Consider the following 18,757-nt stretch of genomic DNA (forward strand, 5'->3'; position numbering starts at 1 on the left):
GTGAGACCAGCTGTGATGTATGGATTGGAGACCGTACCCTTAACGAAGAGACAGGAGGCAAAGTCGGAGGTGGCGGAGTTGAGGATGTTAAGGTTTGCGATGGGAGGTTGGACAGGATAAGGAACGAGCACATCAGAGGGACAGCACATGTGGAGAGCTTGGGAATGAAGCTAAGAGAGATGAGACTGAGATGGTCTGGGCACATCCTGAGAAGAGATGCAGAGCATGTTGAGGATGGAGCTGCCAGGCAAACGAAAACGAGGAAGGCCAAAGAGGAGATACATGGATGTGGTGAGAGAGGACATGAAAGTGGTAGAGAAGGATGCGGAGGACAGGGAGCAATGGAGATGAAAGATCCGCTGTGGCGATCCCTAATCAGGAGCAGCCGAAAGATGATGATTTTAACATTGACAAGATTCACTGTTCTGAGAAGGTATACACCATAAACTAAAACCCATAACATAATTTAACAAAAGCACTTTTAGTTTAGTTTAGTTTAAACTTTATTATACGCAGAATCCAAAAAGATAAACCTTATTTACATTGGAGCTGTGTTTAGTTAAAGGAATGTTGTATAAGTACTTAACAAAAATTAATAATAATAATAAAACAAAAAATAAGAAACTCCATTAACAATTCTACATAGCATCAGATGAAATGATATCGAAGGTCAGATTAGTGCCAATACTTAAATACGTACAGAGTACACAGACTAATAATTAACGTTAGACCAATAATTATTAGTAAAAGCCCTCACAGAAGGATTTCTTGATACTGCCATCAAGACTACGAAACAGTTTGGCAGCCGAAAAGGAAAAAGAACGAAGGCCAGACTTAGAAGAAACTTTTGTCATGTGAATATTATTTCTACACTACTGTTCAAAAGTTTGGGGTCACTTTGAAATGTCCTTATTTTTGAAAGAAAAGCACTGTTTTTTTTTCAATGAAGATCACTTTAAACTAATCAGAAATCCACTCTATACATCGCTAATGTGGTAAATGACTATTCTAGCTGGTTTTTGGTGCAATATCTCCATAGGTGTATAGAGGCCCATTTCCAGCAACTCTCACTCCAGTGTTCTAATGGTACAATGTGTTTGCTCATTGCCTCAGAAGGCTAATGGATGATTAGAAAACCCTTGTACAATCATGTTAGCACAGCTGAAAACAGTTGAGCTCTTTAGAGAAGCTATAAAACTGACCTTCCTTTGAGCAGATTGAGTTTCTGGAGCATCACATTTGCGGGGTCGATTAAATGCTCAAAATGGCCAGAAAAATGTCTCGACTATATTTTCTATTCATTTTACAACTTACGGTGGGAAATAAAAGTGTGACTTTTCATGGAAAACACAAAATTGTCTGAGTGACCCCAAACTTTTGAACGGTAGTGTACCGTAGATCCAGTGTTATAATTATGTACTTCTGAATTCAAGCAAAAAATATTAGACATCTGTGAAATTCCTAGTTACGACTTCCAAGTTAAGTTGAACGCAGCATTGCTTACAGCATGTTTGGGGTTTATTTTGTCGTTTGAAAGAATACGGTCAAATTTATCACCCGCTCATTTGACCGTCGCCGCAGCTTGTGCCGTGCCTTCTGCGTTTGTAATCCCTCCCTCTCTGCTTCTCACAGTCATCATGTTCATCCCAGGAGAAGCTGCACCAGTTGCCCTTTCAGCCCACTGCAGACGAGCTGCACTTCCTCACCAAGCACTTCAGCTCCGAGAGCATCACTGACGAAGAGGGCAGGAGATCGCCAGCCATGCGGCCGCGCTCCCGCAGCCTCAGGTGCGCACACACGCACACCTCCACGCTCATATACACACTCGAACACATCTCCGTGATGTCCGTTTCTCTTTTCAGTGGCACCTCAAGGGCCAAGCAACTTGAGCTTTGATGCGAAACCAACACCGCTCACTCATCTCATTAAAGTTTCCTGTCATTCCTACCGACACAGCACCGTTCTCCTTCTCATCGTTACTCAAAGCTTCTTTCTTTCTAAAGGCTTCTTTTTATCTCTCACTCCACCCCTCCGTCTTTTCAGTTAAGATGATTTATTCAGGAAAACCGTGGCCAGCCCCGATGTGCTATCTAGGCTCCCCCAGTGGGGGTTCTGTAGATCAAGATTATTAGATCCATAAATATTAAATGACCTGCACTAGACGAGCTATTAACACATTTTACCCATTACATCTTTCCAGAATTCTCCATCACCAGAAAAATCTCTCCTGCTTAATTGGAGCCTAGGAAATGAAGCAATCATATGCTAATTTTATGACCTTCCTCTGTCGAGTGACTCGGTACAGCAGTGCTTCTTTTTTCAACACATCAGGCCTCCTACAGCTGCGATAGTTTCCCACACAAGCACACAGTGAGTGCAACATAGATGTCATCATCCATCATGAATGTGTCATATCTGGAGGGTTTTTTTTGGGGGGGAAGAGTTTTCCTGGAGAAATGTTGCCGGAATGGTGAAAATGGTGAAAAGAGAGCTGTCAGATTCCCACTTCCTCCCTAACCGAGCTTTCTCGTTGAATTAGTCTGTCAGCGTTGATTTAAATGAAGCTAAAAATATCTGCATTGTGAATTTTCCCTTCCTACACAAGGCACATTTTCTCTTAACGTTAGAGGAATAAGGTGGAGAGACGAACAGTTTTATTGGACTGAGCAATAATCAGCTCAGACACACGTAATTCATATTTCTTTATAAATTAGCCTGCTGAATTGGTGCTCGTGGTCAATTTTCCGTTTCATTATATTACTTTTCTTAAATGCACAATCTGTGCCTGTGGGGATCGTGTCTGTTTGTCGGACTGCCGCATGAATTTCATTTATTTGTCACTACACTGACACACAAAATGACTATTTGTGAATGCTTAAGTTATTCCACGAAATCGAGTCGTACGTGAGCTAATAGCCACCGAGGCGCATACTGTAGCACCGAGTCGGCTATAAGCCGTGTACGACGAGATTGACTGGAATAACTGTTTTATTCTATCCACATTTACTGGATTTTGAGAAACAGAGCATTTTTATTTTTATTTTTTGCAAATTCGATCAATAAATATTTAATGCAAAACGTCCAACAAAATAATTTCCGCTTAGAATGTAAACAAACCGGCGAAATGACAGTAGCAATTTGTGAAAAACGCAATAATAATAATAAAATAAGTTCAATTTATATAGCGCCTTTCTCAAAACCCGAGGTTGCTTTACAATTATAGAGAAAAGAGGAGGAAAAAAAAAAAGTCCACCAGAGGCCAGGATGTCATTCCAGTGGTGTAGCAGCCACGGTCCCACCAAAAGGCGCACGAAAACAAGTCCCACACCGCCAGCATAGCTGCTGCGCCGCCGCCGGGCAGCATCACTCAGAACACCACGCCATGGATCCAAAAAGCGAGCACAGACGCACCGCGACGCAGAGCGCTGGTATGTCCCAAACCCACCTACACAGCCATCGCGACACCACCGAGCAACATCGCTCGGAACATCACGCCAAGCACTAAAGCACTGCTACACTGGACAACCACGAAGTTAAAATGAGCTGCAGTCCATAGCGAGCGAACCAAGTCCTGGAGGGAACCAACACCCAAAACTGGGTCCGGAGCGACACCACCACTGACGGACAAAAACAAACATCAAACATGCAAAAAAAAAAAAAAAAGGAGCGAAAATAAAAAGCTCCGGTGAGAAGCGGCAGCCAGAATGCACACGACGTACTCTCAACCAGAAATAGAGTTTAAAGTGCATATTCTGGACCAATTTCGTGGTTTTTTTATATGAAAAAATGTCCCTTTACACTCATCCAGAAGGGTAATTTTGCACAAGGCCGTCTGTCTACAGCAGAAAAAAATAAAATAACAAAACGCGTCTGGAAAAACCCCAAGGGAGTCTGGAGCCAGATTCGTGACGTTACCTGCGGAAGCGCCAGCAGGCTGCGAGAGCTTTGCACGGTTTCAGTGCACAGCCTGTGTAGACCAAGCGCTCCCATTTCTCTCTCATTGTCCCGTCTTTTGGGAAACGATGAGTACTAATCCCATCAAGATTGGTGTTGCTACACCCTCCTACGATACATCTGTTAACCATTTTAATAATTACGCGATAACGTTGAAGAAATTTGCAGAAAACCACCAGGTCGTTTTCTCATAAACAAACCAGCGCTGATGTAGGATTCAGAGGGAGGCGTCCCACACGCGACGTCACAAAAATCAATGTTTCCCAGGAAATCCAAATGCAAAGTTTTTCCGAGGCGGACCAATTCGCCTCAAATGGCTTGATTTCAACTGGATTTTTCTGGTATTGCGCAAGGTAAAAAAAATTGCAGAGAATGCAGAATGTTACAGATATTTGACCAAAGTTTAATATAAAATAGGAGAATTACATTAATCTTGCTCCTGAATTTACCCATGATATGCACTTTAAAATGTAATATTATAATAATAATTCTTGAAAAATAAAAAAAGATACGTTCTCACCATGAAATACTTTTCTTCCATATTTTGTTGCTTTTTTTTTTTGTATTTTTTTTTTTGGGTTTTCTTCTTCTTTAGCATTTTTTGGCAGTTGGCAAACCAACTTAAAGGTGCATTACTGCGGAACAGGAGATATTGGGGGGGGGGACCAAAAAACTATATTCTTTTAGCTATTTCTGTTTCTTTTAAATACTTGATGACGATTTTTGGGGTTTTGTTTTCAAGGATAGTTTTTATTTCGTCCTCGATTGGTTCAGCAACACGCTCCGCCACTTTACTTTTCTCTACTCATGGTATATGAGCTGATATCCTAGTAGTCGAGTAGCCAATCAAAGTGCGCAGCTGCTCATATCCAGTGAATATGGATAGAATACTTAGTGCAAAACATGTGTACAGGCAGCAGGATAGTCACTTTAAAGTCAATGGCAGAATGATCAGAGAAAACAGCTGAGATCTGCTCTGACTGAGTCGTCGTTCTGACTTGTCAGCTAATTGGACTTCATCACTGACATCTCTGTCGCAAAATAGTGCAACTTGAAGCCTTGTGCTTTGCTTTTTGGCCCAGTCCCATTCTGGCAAATACGTTTTGCTGGATCGATCCATGACACACAATCACGTATACACACGTGCACTGTGCTTTGGTTTCTGTGCTCTCAGAAGCACCTGTTAGTCTGTTGAGCTCGAAACCAATCCTTACCAGGACAACTAATGATAGGCCTCTCTCCTTGTCCCTAAAACACAACCAGTGCTTCCTCAGTTCTTTTCTCACTGGTAAAGGCTGACCATGCAGGACAAAGACCCTGTTTTCTCGATATGCACACGATCTAATACAATATTTTCATCCAATTATAACTCTCATGAGAAAGTCTTTCAAATTACTGTGGAATTTTTAATATCAATTTTTCTTCTTTAATTAAAAGAACCATTACAGCACGTCATTATCTGGCTAAATCTGTCAGCGGCCACACGTCGATCCATGTGACGCATGTTTTATTTAATAAAGGGGAAAAGACACGCTGTCCGTCAGGACCTGAAATACGCTCACTGTGACTGTTAATGCAGCGTCCTTGGGATATCACTTGCGTCATCAGAGTTGACCTTTTCTTCCTGCGGCCTAAGCTTGATCGCGCCGAGATATTTTCCTGTAGATACCCCTGGTGTTAGGATACCCCTGTTCACGGTTCTTGCACTAGTGCAGTGAGAAACTGCACCCTTGAGGTTGACCTACTGTGCCAATATGAGTGTGTTCTCATTCAATTAGGCTTTCTAATAGACCAGTCAAGCTGTCGATGGATGACTAAAAGCATGACCTCATCCACCCAGTCACATGACCGTTTTCTCTCAGTTCGCCAGCGTGACTCACACAGAGCTCACACCCTCCCATACTCAGACACACACATACGCATACACAATACCACCAGAAAGCTTCGTAGAAATGCTACTACATATGTACTACATATGTAGTCTTGTTCACTGCAGACTTTTTCAGTGTTATGAATAAACAGATTTTAATTGGTCTTTTTGTTTGTCTTTTAACATTCAGCCCTGGGCGCTCTCCCATATCTTTCGACCATGAGATCGTCATGATGAACCATGTTTACAAAGAGCGTTTCCCGAAGGTGAGCTATATCTCGAGAATGACAGTGTAAAATTAAATTAAATTCAAATGTCACTGCAGACTTATTAAAAAAAAAAAAAAACACCTCACACACATTGGAGTTGGGTAACTCCTTGAAGCCAGTGTCTGTGAAATTTATATGGATTAAAGTTCTTTATCAGCACATCGATTTTATAGGGTCATCTCCGACAGTAGCAGAAATGAATAAAATTAATAAGGGTGTGAGAATGAAGCATAATTTGCAGTAAATTCATTAAAGTTTTTTGCCCCTCATGATCTGGACTGAAAGAGCTCAGAGCAGAGGAATGTGCACTCACTTGTGTCGTTCATATCGGTTATAAAGTTTTCAGTTATACATCTGCCGCCTACCTGGAATTACTCGTGGGATATCATGAACTAAAACGAACTGAATTTTGATGTAGCGCACAACACAATAATACGGTCGCTGTGCTTGGAATATCAAGTTCTACATTTTTACAAGCTTCAAGCAGTACGCAGCATACTGTAGGTTATATACATGTGTGTATATCTGCCGAATTATTATTATTATTTTTTAGCTTCCACTGTGTACCTGGACCATACTGAGTAAAGTGTATTCCACTGTAAACCTCATGTATCTCCTGTCCCTCCAGGCCACGGCTCAGATGGAGGAACGTCTGGCCGAGTTCCTGTCCTCCTCAGCTCCAGAGAAGGTCATGCATCTGGCCGACGGTGTCTTGAGCTTCATCCACCACCAGGTGATTGAGCTGTCCCGAGACTGCCTGGAGAAATCGCGAGAGGGCCTCATCACCTCCCGGTACTTCTACGAGCTGCAGGAGAACCTGGAGAAACTGCTACACGATGTGAGTATCGGTAGATACGATGTATATATGGCCAGCTTTTAATCATCACAAGTTCAAAGTTTCCATCAATGAAGAGTTATAACATCAACGAAACTGAGTTCATGTTATAACAGGGTGTCCGCGGATCCTTAAAAAGTCTGATATACAGTATATGGCGTTTAAGGCCTTAAATAACCTTATATTTTGCTAGTATTTTGAAGTGTGGCATTAATTTTCATATGGGTGGCATTAAATTTCATCGGGGCACAAAAATATATGTTTGTACATTTTTTTTTTCCGTGCTAACGTTGTTCAAACAGCGCACGTCAATGTGTAACAAGATGATGGCAAAAAGACCGCTCTGTACCGAAAAACACAGGCGTCACACAACACTTACAGGGATGGCAATTTTCCGCCGAACGGCGGAAATCCGCCATTTTGAATTTCAATTTTATCATTTTTGTGGAACGTCTAAATCCATAGAGAAAAGTTTTAGGGGGGGTTAGGTACCTAACTTTTATTGCTGCTACAGAGATTAGTGTCTAATCGTATCGAAACCACATGTCTCGCGAACAACGGAAGCTTCTATATCGAGTGTAACAATGAAAATAAGCAAACGAGTCTGTGATTGGTTGCGAAGTGAAGGATTCAACCAATGCGAAAGCATGTTTCATTTCACTGGCCGCCATTTTGCCTTTAGCGAAATGTCTTGCACGAGGTTTTGAGAGCATTGTTTTCCGCGGAAATATGAAGTTTTTATCACGAGATCAAGAAGCATCGGTGGCTGAAATTGACAATGTCAAGAACAAATTTCGTTGGGATTGGCTACAGCGGACAGTTACTACGAAAGTGAAACTTGGAAAAAAGATCGAGGAGATCAGCGAGACGCTTGAACAGTTTATCAAGAAGTGCGATTTGCCTGGCAAAGCATTTTGCATTTATTGTAACGATGTGATCAACTACGGATCCCGTGGCTGTGTGGCATTAATTGACCATGCTTCTAAGGTCAAGAAACACTCGGATGTTATTGCACTTCGTAAATATGCCTGGGGCAGTCAGAGTAAGTTGTCTTTTTTTCTATTAAACTTTAGATACTTACTTATTTTTATCATGTATTTTTCACACAATATACATGTAAAATGGCTAGAAAATAGGTAGAAGAGGCTAAAAAGGCTAAAACTTCAGGGGGGCAGAGCCCCCCTGAACCCCCCGTTCGGAGTTTCAGCTGAAATAAAATTTTCCTGTTGCCATCCCTGCACTTAGGGGGCAGTGTTTTCCTTATAGTGTTGTGGGAAAAGACGAAGAAGTGGTTTCTTTAGCGTGGCAGACATGTAGGATGGGGAAGTGTACAGTAAGTTTAGGGACAAGTGGCTCGAGGACCAGAAATATAGCGGTTGGTTGTCAAAAGCAACGTCCGAAAATGAAGCTCGGTGTAAACTCTGCAAGAAAGACATAAAGTTGGGAACAATGGGCTCTACTGCCCTTGACGCTCACATGAAAGGGGAAAAGCATAAACGCTTTGCCGCCAGTCAGGTAACAACAGTTCCCATGCAGATGTTTGCAGCACCGGTTGCAAACGTTAGCGCAAAGCCCACTTTCCCTTCGGTGCCTACTTCTCCCAGCACAAGTGCCTTCGGTGCTTTCGCCTCGACCGCTACACTTAAGGCTGAAATACTGTGGGTTCTGCAAACGATTGACCGACACCACTCCTACAATTCGAACGAAGACGTGGGCACCGTCTTCAGGGCAATGTTCCCTGATTCTGAATATGCAAAATCGTTTACTTGTGGGAAAGACAAGATTCTGTTCGTAAACTGGAGATGCACTGATTAAAATATAAATATGCTTTGACCATAATAGCCTAGAGTCTGATTTTTTAAAATATTTTTTCCCCGCGGTAGTGGTCTTATTTTTTATTCTCACAGGTCTTAAAATGGCCTTAAAAAGTATTATTTTTTGTTATCAGAACTGTGCAGATACCCTGTATAATCATGTTGTCTGTTGTCGCCCAAATGAGGATGGGTTCCCTTTTGAGTCTGGTTCCTCTCGAGGTTTCTTCCTCATGTCGTCTGAGGGAGTTTTTCCTTGCCACCGTCGCCACAGGCTTGCTCATCGGGGGTAGATTAGGGATAAAATTAGCTCATGTTTTGTTTTGTTTTTTATCTGAAGTCTTTTTATTGTGTTTTGACATACGACAAACAAACATACAACAACAAACCCCGACCCACCCAACCCTATCGCACCACCACTTTAAAAGTAAAACAGAACCAGCAAGACAACACAAAACAAAGCATTCATACAACATACAGCAGGTTCACAGCGGTTTACGTGGTGCATATTATATCGTACAGAGTGATACTTCCCACTGCTATAAATAGACATTCAAATAGGGAAAAGAGAAAAAAAGGGGATAACTAGAAGTAAATAAAGAGTAAATTAAAAGGAGGACCACCTTCACAGTAGGATTTATATCATTACAATGTCATTAGAATCTGTCTTTTCAACTAATGTAAGGACAGGTTGCCAGATGTGACAGAATTTAAGGTTATTACCCTGTATATGATACCGAATTTCTTCAAGTATCAGATAGTACATGACATCATTAATCCAGTGTTGAAAAGTAGGTGGGGATTTGTCTTTCCATTTCCTTAATATAATGCATCTGGCAAGTAGTGTTGCAAATGCTACAACTGTTTTGCCCCAGTTGCCTATACTAAGTTCTTCAGGTGTTACTCCAAAAATACTAACAACTGGAGATGGTTCAATATTAACTTCTAAAGCTCTGGACAAGAAAGCAAATACTGAATCCCAAAACTCAAATAGCTTAGGGCAGCTCCAAAACATATGTGATAGTGTAGCTGACTCGGTATTACATCTGTCACACATTGGGTCAATGTCAGATCTGATCCTCGCCAGCCTTGCTTTTGACCAATGTAACCGATGAACCACTTTGAATTGAGTGACAGTATGTCTTAGACAGATTGACGATGAGTGTATATTTTTAAGAGTAATCTGCCATTGTGTGTCTGATATATCTGTGTTAAGTTCCTCCTCCCATTTGTGTTTTAATGCTGTTAAAGGTTTCAAATTATCCATATTAAGTAGAGAGTACACTGTTCCTATTGTCTCCTTAATGTAAGGAGGAATCTTAATCAGTTTATCTAGAAGACAATCTGTTGGTAATGATGGGAAGGAAGGAAGGTGCATGGAGACAAAACTACGGAGTTGCAGATATCTAAAAAAATGTGAGTCGGGAATGTCAAAATGTGTTTTCAAAGGAAGCAAAGGTCCCACCAACATATAAATCGTTAACTGTACTCAGTCCCTTTTAGCTCATGTTTAAAGTGATTCAAATTCTGTAAAGCTGCTTTGCGACAATGTCTATTGTTAAAAGCGCTATAGAAATAAACGTGACTTGAAAGTTTTTGTCAGGCTTAATCACACACTATCTTCATGAAAGCATAGTGATGTCATCATGAGCATGCTGGACTGCCAGCACAGGTGGTCACCTGTCATATGTCCATCATATGACACGATGCTGACGTCTTGATTATCTCAGCGATAGAATCATAGGGGCTTAAACGAACTTTATTGCGCCCAATGGTCCGATCATATCCATATTGTGTGTGTGTGTGTGTGTCAGTGTCTGTATATGTAGGGTATGTAGGGTTGGGAATGGGGGAAGCACCTCCCTGATTTTAATTTCACACTTCAGTAACCACCGCTGGTGACGGATGACTCTCCTAAACAACCGAAAGGAGGGGTTACAAGGATGGAGAAACGGAGAGGCTGATGGAGATGGGGGGGAGGAGGAGAGATCTGGTCAGACTTTCCGCTCTTTTGGTTGGCCATTTCTGACCAACGCATCAGTGTTGCGCTGATCTCGAGGCAGCGGAATGCTAACACGCACATGAACACCCAGCTTGGCGCTGTAGTGTGGGGTGCAGGCGAGCGAGGATGACATCACCGAGCCCAGGCTAATTGGTTTGTTTAGGTTGGAGTGAACAAGAGTGACAGGTGGGGTAGGGTGCTGTATAAATAGTTTCTCTCGCAGGTGTGCACAGGAACGTGCACTCAAGCTCATTCTCAGTGTGAGGATGGCACGCGTTTCGTGGCAGAGGAGACTTGAGCAAGAAGAGCTCCTTCAGCGCATTCTGGAGCGAAGGGTATGGAGAATACTTCAGTACAGCGAGGACCTTACAGTTGAGTCTGGTGCTGATGTTCTGTCTGAATGGATGCATGGCTTGTGCTGGATTCTGGAGGGTCGGGCTGTCTGGGACTGTGGTGGTTCATTTCTGAGGATTGACGTGGTTTGTTTTTTGCATACAAGCTTCATTTCCTTTTTTGTTTAAGTTGAAGGTTGCAGTAACAGGACTGAATTGATGTCCAGTGTTTTTTTTTTTTTTTCCCTTTGTCTTGTCTTTCATTCAGGAGGTAGAGAAGGTTGTCGTAAGGAATGACCCAAGACAGCAATCTCTTTCTAAATGACCAATTGCTAGAGTTCAGTTTCCAACAGCGTCACCATTAAAAACCACAGGATCCAATCTAGTCATTCCACTGACCTGTCACCATGACGCCCGGCCTCTGATGAGTCCAGAGAATATCCTCCTGACCTCATATCCCCTAGGGCAGTTTGCAAGTTTTTCAAATGTCTTTCTCTCGTTCCCTGGTGTCCTCTGTCCTCGGGAGATCGCCATCTAGAATATCTCGTGGTTAAACCGTTCAGTGTGTGTGTGTGTTTCGATGCAGGTTTCATTACCTGTATAAATTATTCACAGGATGATTAGAAATCCCCCGGAGGGGAAGTGTGTTGTCTGCTGTAGACAGCTCTATTAGCCCGAGTCCAGCTAGTGTTTATTAACCACCTCGACTCTATTACACAGAGAGATGTGCAATAGACATTTCATCAACTCACTATTCCCTTCTCCATCACACTTCATCCCTTCATTTTCAACAACAGTACATTTCCTCATAATTCGCCCACATCTTGCCTTTGTCGTTTAATATTTTCAATCAGTTAATTAAATCCAGAAAGGTTTTGTTTCTTCGTGTGCACTTTTTGAAAATGCTTTAATATATTCTCGTCTTCCTAATGGAAGTCAAAGGAAATTAAGAAGTGATTTTCGATTCATGTTGTGTGTTTTTTTTTTTTTTTTAAATCATCTCTCAGGCTCATGAGCGTTCGGAGAGTGTTGAGGTGACCTTCGTCACCCAGCTCATTAAGAGGCTGATGATAATCATCGCTCGGCCGGCCCGGCTGTTGGAGTGTCTGGTAAAAATCTATCTTCAGTCTTTCTGATGCTTTATTAACCTTGCTGTTATTCTTAGTCTGTATGCTAAGTGCAGTTTTTAAGTCGTTAATGAAGCGGCTACAGCCGTGAAAATGCACAGTGAACGAAGACTAAACCACTGTGAGACTATCAGTCCTAAAAGACTCCTCCTTGGGCATTGGTTATTTGCCTGGACGCTGTCCCCTTGTGGGTCTGGAATGATCAAGTCTACAGGTCATTAACTATAAAACCTTATTTCTGATCGTGTCCCTGTGTATGCATTGCTTCATTGTCATTGTAGGCTCTGTGCTCATGTTCGCGTGTGTATTAAGAGGGATCAGATGTAGTACCAACTGTGACGCCATGCAAAATGACTGACTTTCTTGATACAGCTGCTCATGATCTATACATCTCCGATCCCAAAGATTTAACACTGAGACCAAACTGGATATTAAAATTAGCAAAGCATAACTGAGATTTTTCTCTTTGTCGTCTGTATGATTAGGAAATAAACGTTTTACATTTCCATGCTTACTGAAATAGACCATGTTTGCTGATTTTGACAGAAGTAATTAAATTTTGCATTATCGGTCTTGGAGAATACGCGCTATTAAAGAGTTTGGACAAACCAAGCTTAAAGGAACAGTCCACCGTACTTCCATAATGAAATATGTTTTTCTCTGAATTGAGACGAGCTGATCCGTACCTCTCCGAGCTTTGCGCGACCTCCCAGTCAGTCAGACGTAGTGTAGCTAGGCTCAGCATGGCCAATGGTATTTTTTGGGGCTGTAGTTAGATGCGACCAAACTCTTGCGCGTTTTTCCTGTTTACATAGGTTTATATGACCAGTGACATGAAACAAGTTCAGTTACACAAATTGAAACGTGGCGATTTTCTATGCTATGGAAAGTCCGCACTATAATGACAGGTGTACTAACACCTTCTGCGTGCTTCGACAGCGCACTGATACTGAGCTCCTCTTCGGGCACGGCCAGGTGGGCGAACGCCCTGGTCCGTCCGCCCTGTCTAAAAAAAAAAAAAAAGGGTACAACTCGAGCCCCATGGTAAAATTGGGACTTTGTCATTTTTCCGCATGAGGCCCATGGTAAAACCACACTTCCAGGAGGGGCTGCCGTCTGCCTCCCAAGCCGGCTGAGAGCGCTCCTCGTCGGGCACGGCCAGGCGGGCGAATGCCCTGGTCCGTCCGCCCTGTCTAAAAAAAAAAAAATGGTACAACACCGAGTGAAGGTATCAATGCGCTGCCGAAGCGCGCAGAAGGTGTTAGCACGCCTGTCATTATAGTGCGGACTTTCCATAGCATAGAAAATCGACACGTTTCAATTTGTGTAACTGAACTTTGTTTCATGTCACTGGTCATATAAACCCATGTAAACAGGAAAAACGCGGAAGAGTTTGGTCGCATCTAACTACAGCCCCAAAAAATACCATTGGCCATGCTGAGCCTAGCTACATTGCTAACAGGACTGACAGCGCGTCTGACTGACTGGGAGGTTGCGCAAAGCTCGGAGAGGTACGGATCAGCTTGTCTCAATTCAGAGAAGAACATATTTCATTATGGAAGTACGGTGGACTGTTCCTTTAATGTCGGTGAAAACAATGGTGTATGTGTCGTTTGTCTCTGCTTCTTTGACAATAGGTGGAAATAGTGCAGCTGCTTGTCCTAATGATGCAATATGTCTTACTAGAGGCACGATCAGTGAGCGTAACGGTGCTGTTGTGACTGCTGAGTTTTAACACACTCACTCACTGTTCGAGTTGTGCTCCTTGTGTAGTTTTTTGCAGCCATATGGTTAATGATGGTGAGATACTTTTCTGTAAGTTAATCTTCCAAAAAGGCAGATGTAAATGGCAGAGTTATCAATTCAACATGATGATTATTTATTACTCTGGTGGCAAAAGATAGACAAACTGCATATTAGATGTTAGAGCTTTCTAGAGTGTGTCTTTATGTACTACCACTATGGAGAGAAATTTCCTCATCCAGCATAGATTAGACTGGAACGCCACTATATTCCGATTGTGCTTCACTTTTTGTTAGAAAAGTGCTTATTTCGTTTTTTGCTCTCTTCTGTATGCTATAGGAATTTGACCCTGAGGAGTTCTATCACCTGCTGGAAGCTGCAGAAGGCCATGCAAAAGAAGGCCAGGGAATCAAATCGGACATCCCTCGTTACATCATCAGTCAGCTGGGCCTTACGAGAGACCCCTTGGAAGGTAGAGCCACTTTCCAGTTTTGAAAATACATTCCTGATTTGGTACATTTAATGGCTTTTGCGGGGTTTTTTTTTTTTTTTTAAACAGAGGTGTGGGTTTTCTTGCTAAATCCTACAAAATAAAACACTAAGGACTCGATCACAATAGGTGTATTATTTATTTATTTTTTCTCTGAACTTCTAGTTCATGTTTATAGATGTTTGAAGTGAGCATGCAGTGGTTTAAGAAAGAGCCGTCATTTTATTTCCTTGCAGTGTGACTAAAAGTTTGAACTTTATTATTTAGCAAATGTGATCATGTACAGTACTGTGCAAAAGTTTCAGGCACCCTATATTTTTTTTTTCATACAAACTTTGTTATAGATTTCTATTTTATGACTTCTACATTATCAAGTCAGTGCAAAAACATTTTAGAGTCCAAACGCTCATTTTCCAGAACAAACTTAAATGTTAAAGGGGAAAAAAATTGTATCTGAGCAGCATATTAGATAAGAGAGCACTTTTCAGATTTATAGATGAAAGTCTTCCGGATTTACCCGGAAATCCGGATATTTGACAAAACTCTTGAAAATCTCCGGTTTTCCGAATGGAGAAATTTATTTTTCGGATTTTTCGCGTTCCTAGACGCGGCGTAATACTTCACATCGTCCTTGCATGGGTGCAGTCCTTAAATAGCCCAAACATAGTTCACTGATTAAAGACAGGTGTTCTTTGTTAACGGCACGCGCTGGACTGACACCGTTCCGCGCAACACAATCGCACGAGAAAGCATGTTCAAGCTGCCAGTGTAGCTGCAGGCTTTTTAGTTGCGAATTACAAGTATTTCCTCGTGTTAATAATTCGCCATGTCAAAACAAGCAAAACTTTCCTCCTTCTTTCGACGTGAAGAGAGGTAAGCAATTTATTATATATTTTTTTCCATCAAAGTTGCATTTTGTGGCTTCGAAGCTAAGTTTTAGTGCTGTTTCTAAAACACAACATCAAGAAAACGTGGAAGAAACAGCAATAATGGAAGAGCCGGTTTCTAAGCTGCCTAAAACTAGCAATGGTAATTTATTTTTTGTTACATAATGCACTCAGGCTGCCAGTTAGTGTGTGACACACACACACACACACACCCCTGAAAAATCCTAGCTATGCCCCTGATTTACATGAGAAATTCGGTATTCATTGGTGTGTTTAAATTTACAGACAATACGAACTAATGTAAACAATTGGCTTCAACTCGCATAAATACGAATTGGAAATGTTTAGTTCACTTTAGCTTCTGCAAACGCACAACTCTACTAAAAGATTGATAAACGAGGCTCAACGTCCCCAACATTGAAACCTGAAAGCTTTAGAAACTCTAACAGACCTTTACTTTTTAACAGCACTGTTTTGGGATTTTGCTGAGTTTACCTTCAACTGTCTGATATTTTTCAAAGTAATGAACTGTGTAGCAGGAAAATCACCACGTTTTCTAAACGCACTCCTGAAAATTACTCATTAACTCGGGGAATTAAATTTGATATTTTTGACATGTTAATCATTAATGTACATGAAAGGAAAAAGGCTTAAAAGTTATAACTTGTTTTAGTGAAAATAAGTACTAAAATGCACTAGAATGCAGGGTTTTGCGTGTTATGTTGTTAAAATTTTTTCGGGGGACGTTGCCCCCCCCCCCCCCCCCCCCCCCCAATCTTAGTTTGACTTTCAAAAGTTCAGGATTTTTTTCTTTACTCCATCTCTACAGATTAAAAAAGAAAACATAATGAAGGCTGCTGGGTTTTGGTGCATCATTAAGAAGCGAGTGTGACAGTCAAAGTGTCCAGAAGAACTGTGGCTGGTTCTGTAATGCTGGGCATACACTGTGCGATTTTTGGCCCGATTTTGACACGATTTTCACTCGTGCGACTATTTTGGAGATCGGGCCGAGTTTTGGCTCAATCGTGCATCTCGGATCGTGTAGTATACATGGGGTAACGACAAGCGATTTAACACCTCACGACCTCCTCCCGATCGATCAGATGAAAATCAAACCTGTTGGAAATCCTGAGCATCGCATCCGAGCATCGGATCGTATAGTGTGAGAACAGGAATCGTAAGCTGCGTGCTGTTTACCCCTGCGATTCACTCGTACAGTGTGAGCAGCAGCTGAATACCGCGACTGAAAAAAATCACACAGTGTATGCCCAGCTTAAGATGCTCAGTAAAACCTACAGCTCATTTCCTTATAAAACTGCACTCACTGGACCCGTGACTACTATTTTTTTTTTTTTTAAGCCAAGGGTCGTCTCGCACCAAATACTGACTTCGTTTCATTTATTATGGCTTACTGATGTTTATGGTATTTTTTTTTTTTTAATGTTGAAACATTTCATTATTTTTTAAGCCATTTTTGGTCGACAGTATTTCTTTACATGTGCCTAAAGGCCGATTTATGCTGACAACGCAGTCCTCGCAGACGGTGTCGCAGATAGCGTCTGCGTAGCCCCCCCACCTTCGCAGACACTCTGCGCGCACCTCCCAAAAATTGTGACCACCGCAGAAGCCTCGCAGACAGCGTCGCAGACAAGAGGGCTCTGATTGGTCCACTCTACATCCGCTGTACACGCACTTCCGCTTCCCTACTTTCCCGGTTTGGTTTGTTTTCACGACCGCCATTTTTAAAAACACGAGCGAAGATGGAGCAGCATGAAGAGCGGTTGATCGAGGAAGTGAGGAAGTACGTACTGTACATCTATACGACTCCAGTTCTAGTCATTATAAGTAACCGGAGGATAAACACTCCACTAACCACACCCACCAACTACTCCTAGCGATTTCGCGACTTCACGCCCCCTTGCATTGTAGCGGTGAATAACATCGCGCACGCCTATTACTCCCCGCTCAACGATAAATTACAACTGTCTGCGAAAAGCTATCTGCAAAAGCCTTGTCGCAAGAGCATGCAGAGGCCTTAAGCCTTTCGCACAGTACTGTTTATCGAATCCTAGAATTTTCAGTACAGCTGTTTCACTATTGCAATGTAACTAGCGGTAGCTTTGTAATTATTGACCTGTGACCGCTTTTAACAAAAGTCCTGAATGCTGCTGTTTACTGAAACGCCTTCTTCCTCTTGATCTTCGGTCTCCAAAGTAAAAGCATATACCAGGACTTGTATATTCAGAATGCATACCGAGGGGGGAAAAGACTAATATTGATATGTATACAAATCTTGAATCCAATCAACCTCAGGCAGTAGTTGAATGTGTTACTCTGTGATAAAACGATCTCATCTCGTTTGCGTTAATGTTAGCTCAGAACTACGTATATGTCAGAATGATGAGGGGTTCCAGGGTTTCAGCTCGGCACGTTATCACGTCTTTGTGCTTTGTTTAGAAATGGCCCAGCTGACCAGTTATGACAGTGGAAACTCAGAAACACCAGAGACTGAAGTCAGCGTTGACTCCTCTGAAGTAAGTCAAGCATTAGATTCATGAAAGACGTGAATTAGTGTGTCAGTTTATGAGTTTGATACTCAGGTGAACTGTAATTGTTTCTGTTCAGAGTCGAGGTGCAACGGTACAGCCACCTCAACCACAGGCAAAGGCCAAAACGCCAAGAGAAGAGGACTTTGAGACCATCAAACTCATCAGTAATGGAGCTTACGGGTAAGGCATTTCATAAAAACGCATATATTAAATGGTAAAACATGTTGTAGAAGACTGTGATTCCGTCATATTATAATGTATTTCTTCCAGGGCTGTGTTTCTGGTGAGGCATAAAGAGACACGTCAGCGTTTTGCCATGAAAAAGATCAACAAGCAGAACTTGATTCTGAGGAACCAGATCCAGCAGGCGTTTGTGGAGAGGGACATCCTCACGTTTGCCGAGAATCCATTCGTCGTTAGCTTTTTCTGCTCCTTCGAAACACGCAGACACCTCTGCATGGTCATGGAGTATGTAGAGGGTGAGACGTACTTTTATTTGGGACAAAGAATCATGATGCAAAATAACTCCACATCTCGCATTAATGTCTCAGAAGTCCGAAATCTGGCACCACCAGTCGACATGCACACGCCAACATCAGATCACTGCTCTAAAAGACCAACACTTTAGCACTTTGGCTGCAGAAGCCTGATCCATGTTTAAGTCAAATGAACAGAGGAGCAATTCCAGCGTTATGGACGTGACACTTGAACTCAAAATGGCAACAAATGACCCAGTGCATGTTTTATTGTCTCCCAGTATTTAAACAGGTGTTGCATATTTTAAGGCTGTACCATACTGGAGAAGTGATAGAACAAGAACAATTCCCATAGTACATCTAGGGCATGCCAGAAAATGCCAATAAAAGATGCGTTATGGATGTGACAGAA

The 18,757-nt window shown here is 42.0% G+C and overlaps 1 protein-coding gene across 13 annotated transcripts in view; it reads left to right on the plus strand.

Moving 5' to 3' along the window:
• mast2 (microtubule associated serine/threonine kinase 2) overlaps window positions 1–18,757 on the plus strand; it is a 391,407-nt gene that overhangs the window by 340,609 nt on the left and 32,041 nt on the right. For all 13 annotated transcript variants that reach the window (XM_060919978.1, XM_060919988.1, XM_060919981.1 and 10 more), the window contains 8 exons: window positions 1,633–1,787; window positions 6,015–6,090; window positions 6,722–6,931; window positions 12,081–12,182; window positions 14,283–14,415; window positions 17,778–17,854; window positions 17,946–18,049; window positions 18,140–18,348. In XM_060919978.1, the coding sequence (XP_060775961.1) occupies window positions 1,633–1,787; window positions 6,015–6,090; window positions 6,722–6,931; window positions 12,081–12,182; window positions 14,283–14,415; window positions 17,778–17,854; window positions 17,946–18,049; window positions 18,140–18,348 (1,066 nt within the window). The remainder of the gene's footprint in view (window positions 1–1,632; window positions 1,788–6,014; window positions 6,091–6,721; window positions 6,932–12,080; window positions 12,183–14,282; window positions 14,416–17,777; window positions 17,855–17,945; window positions 18,050–18,139; window positions 18,349–18,757) is intronic.

This window comes from Neoarius graeffei, chromosome 4 (genome assembly GCF_027579695.1).
Source record: "Neoarius graeffei isolate fNeoGra1 chromosome 4, fNeoGra1.pri, whole genome shotgun sequence".
NCBI lineage: Eukaryota > Metazoa > Chordata > Actinopteri > Siluriformes > Ariidae > Neoarius > Neoarius graeffei.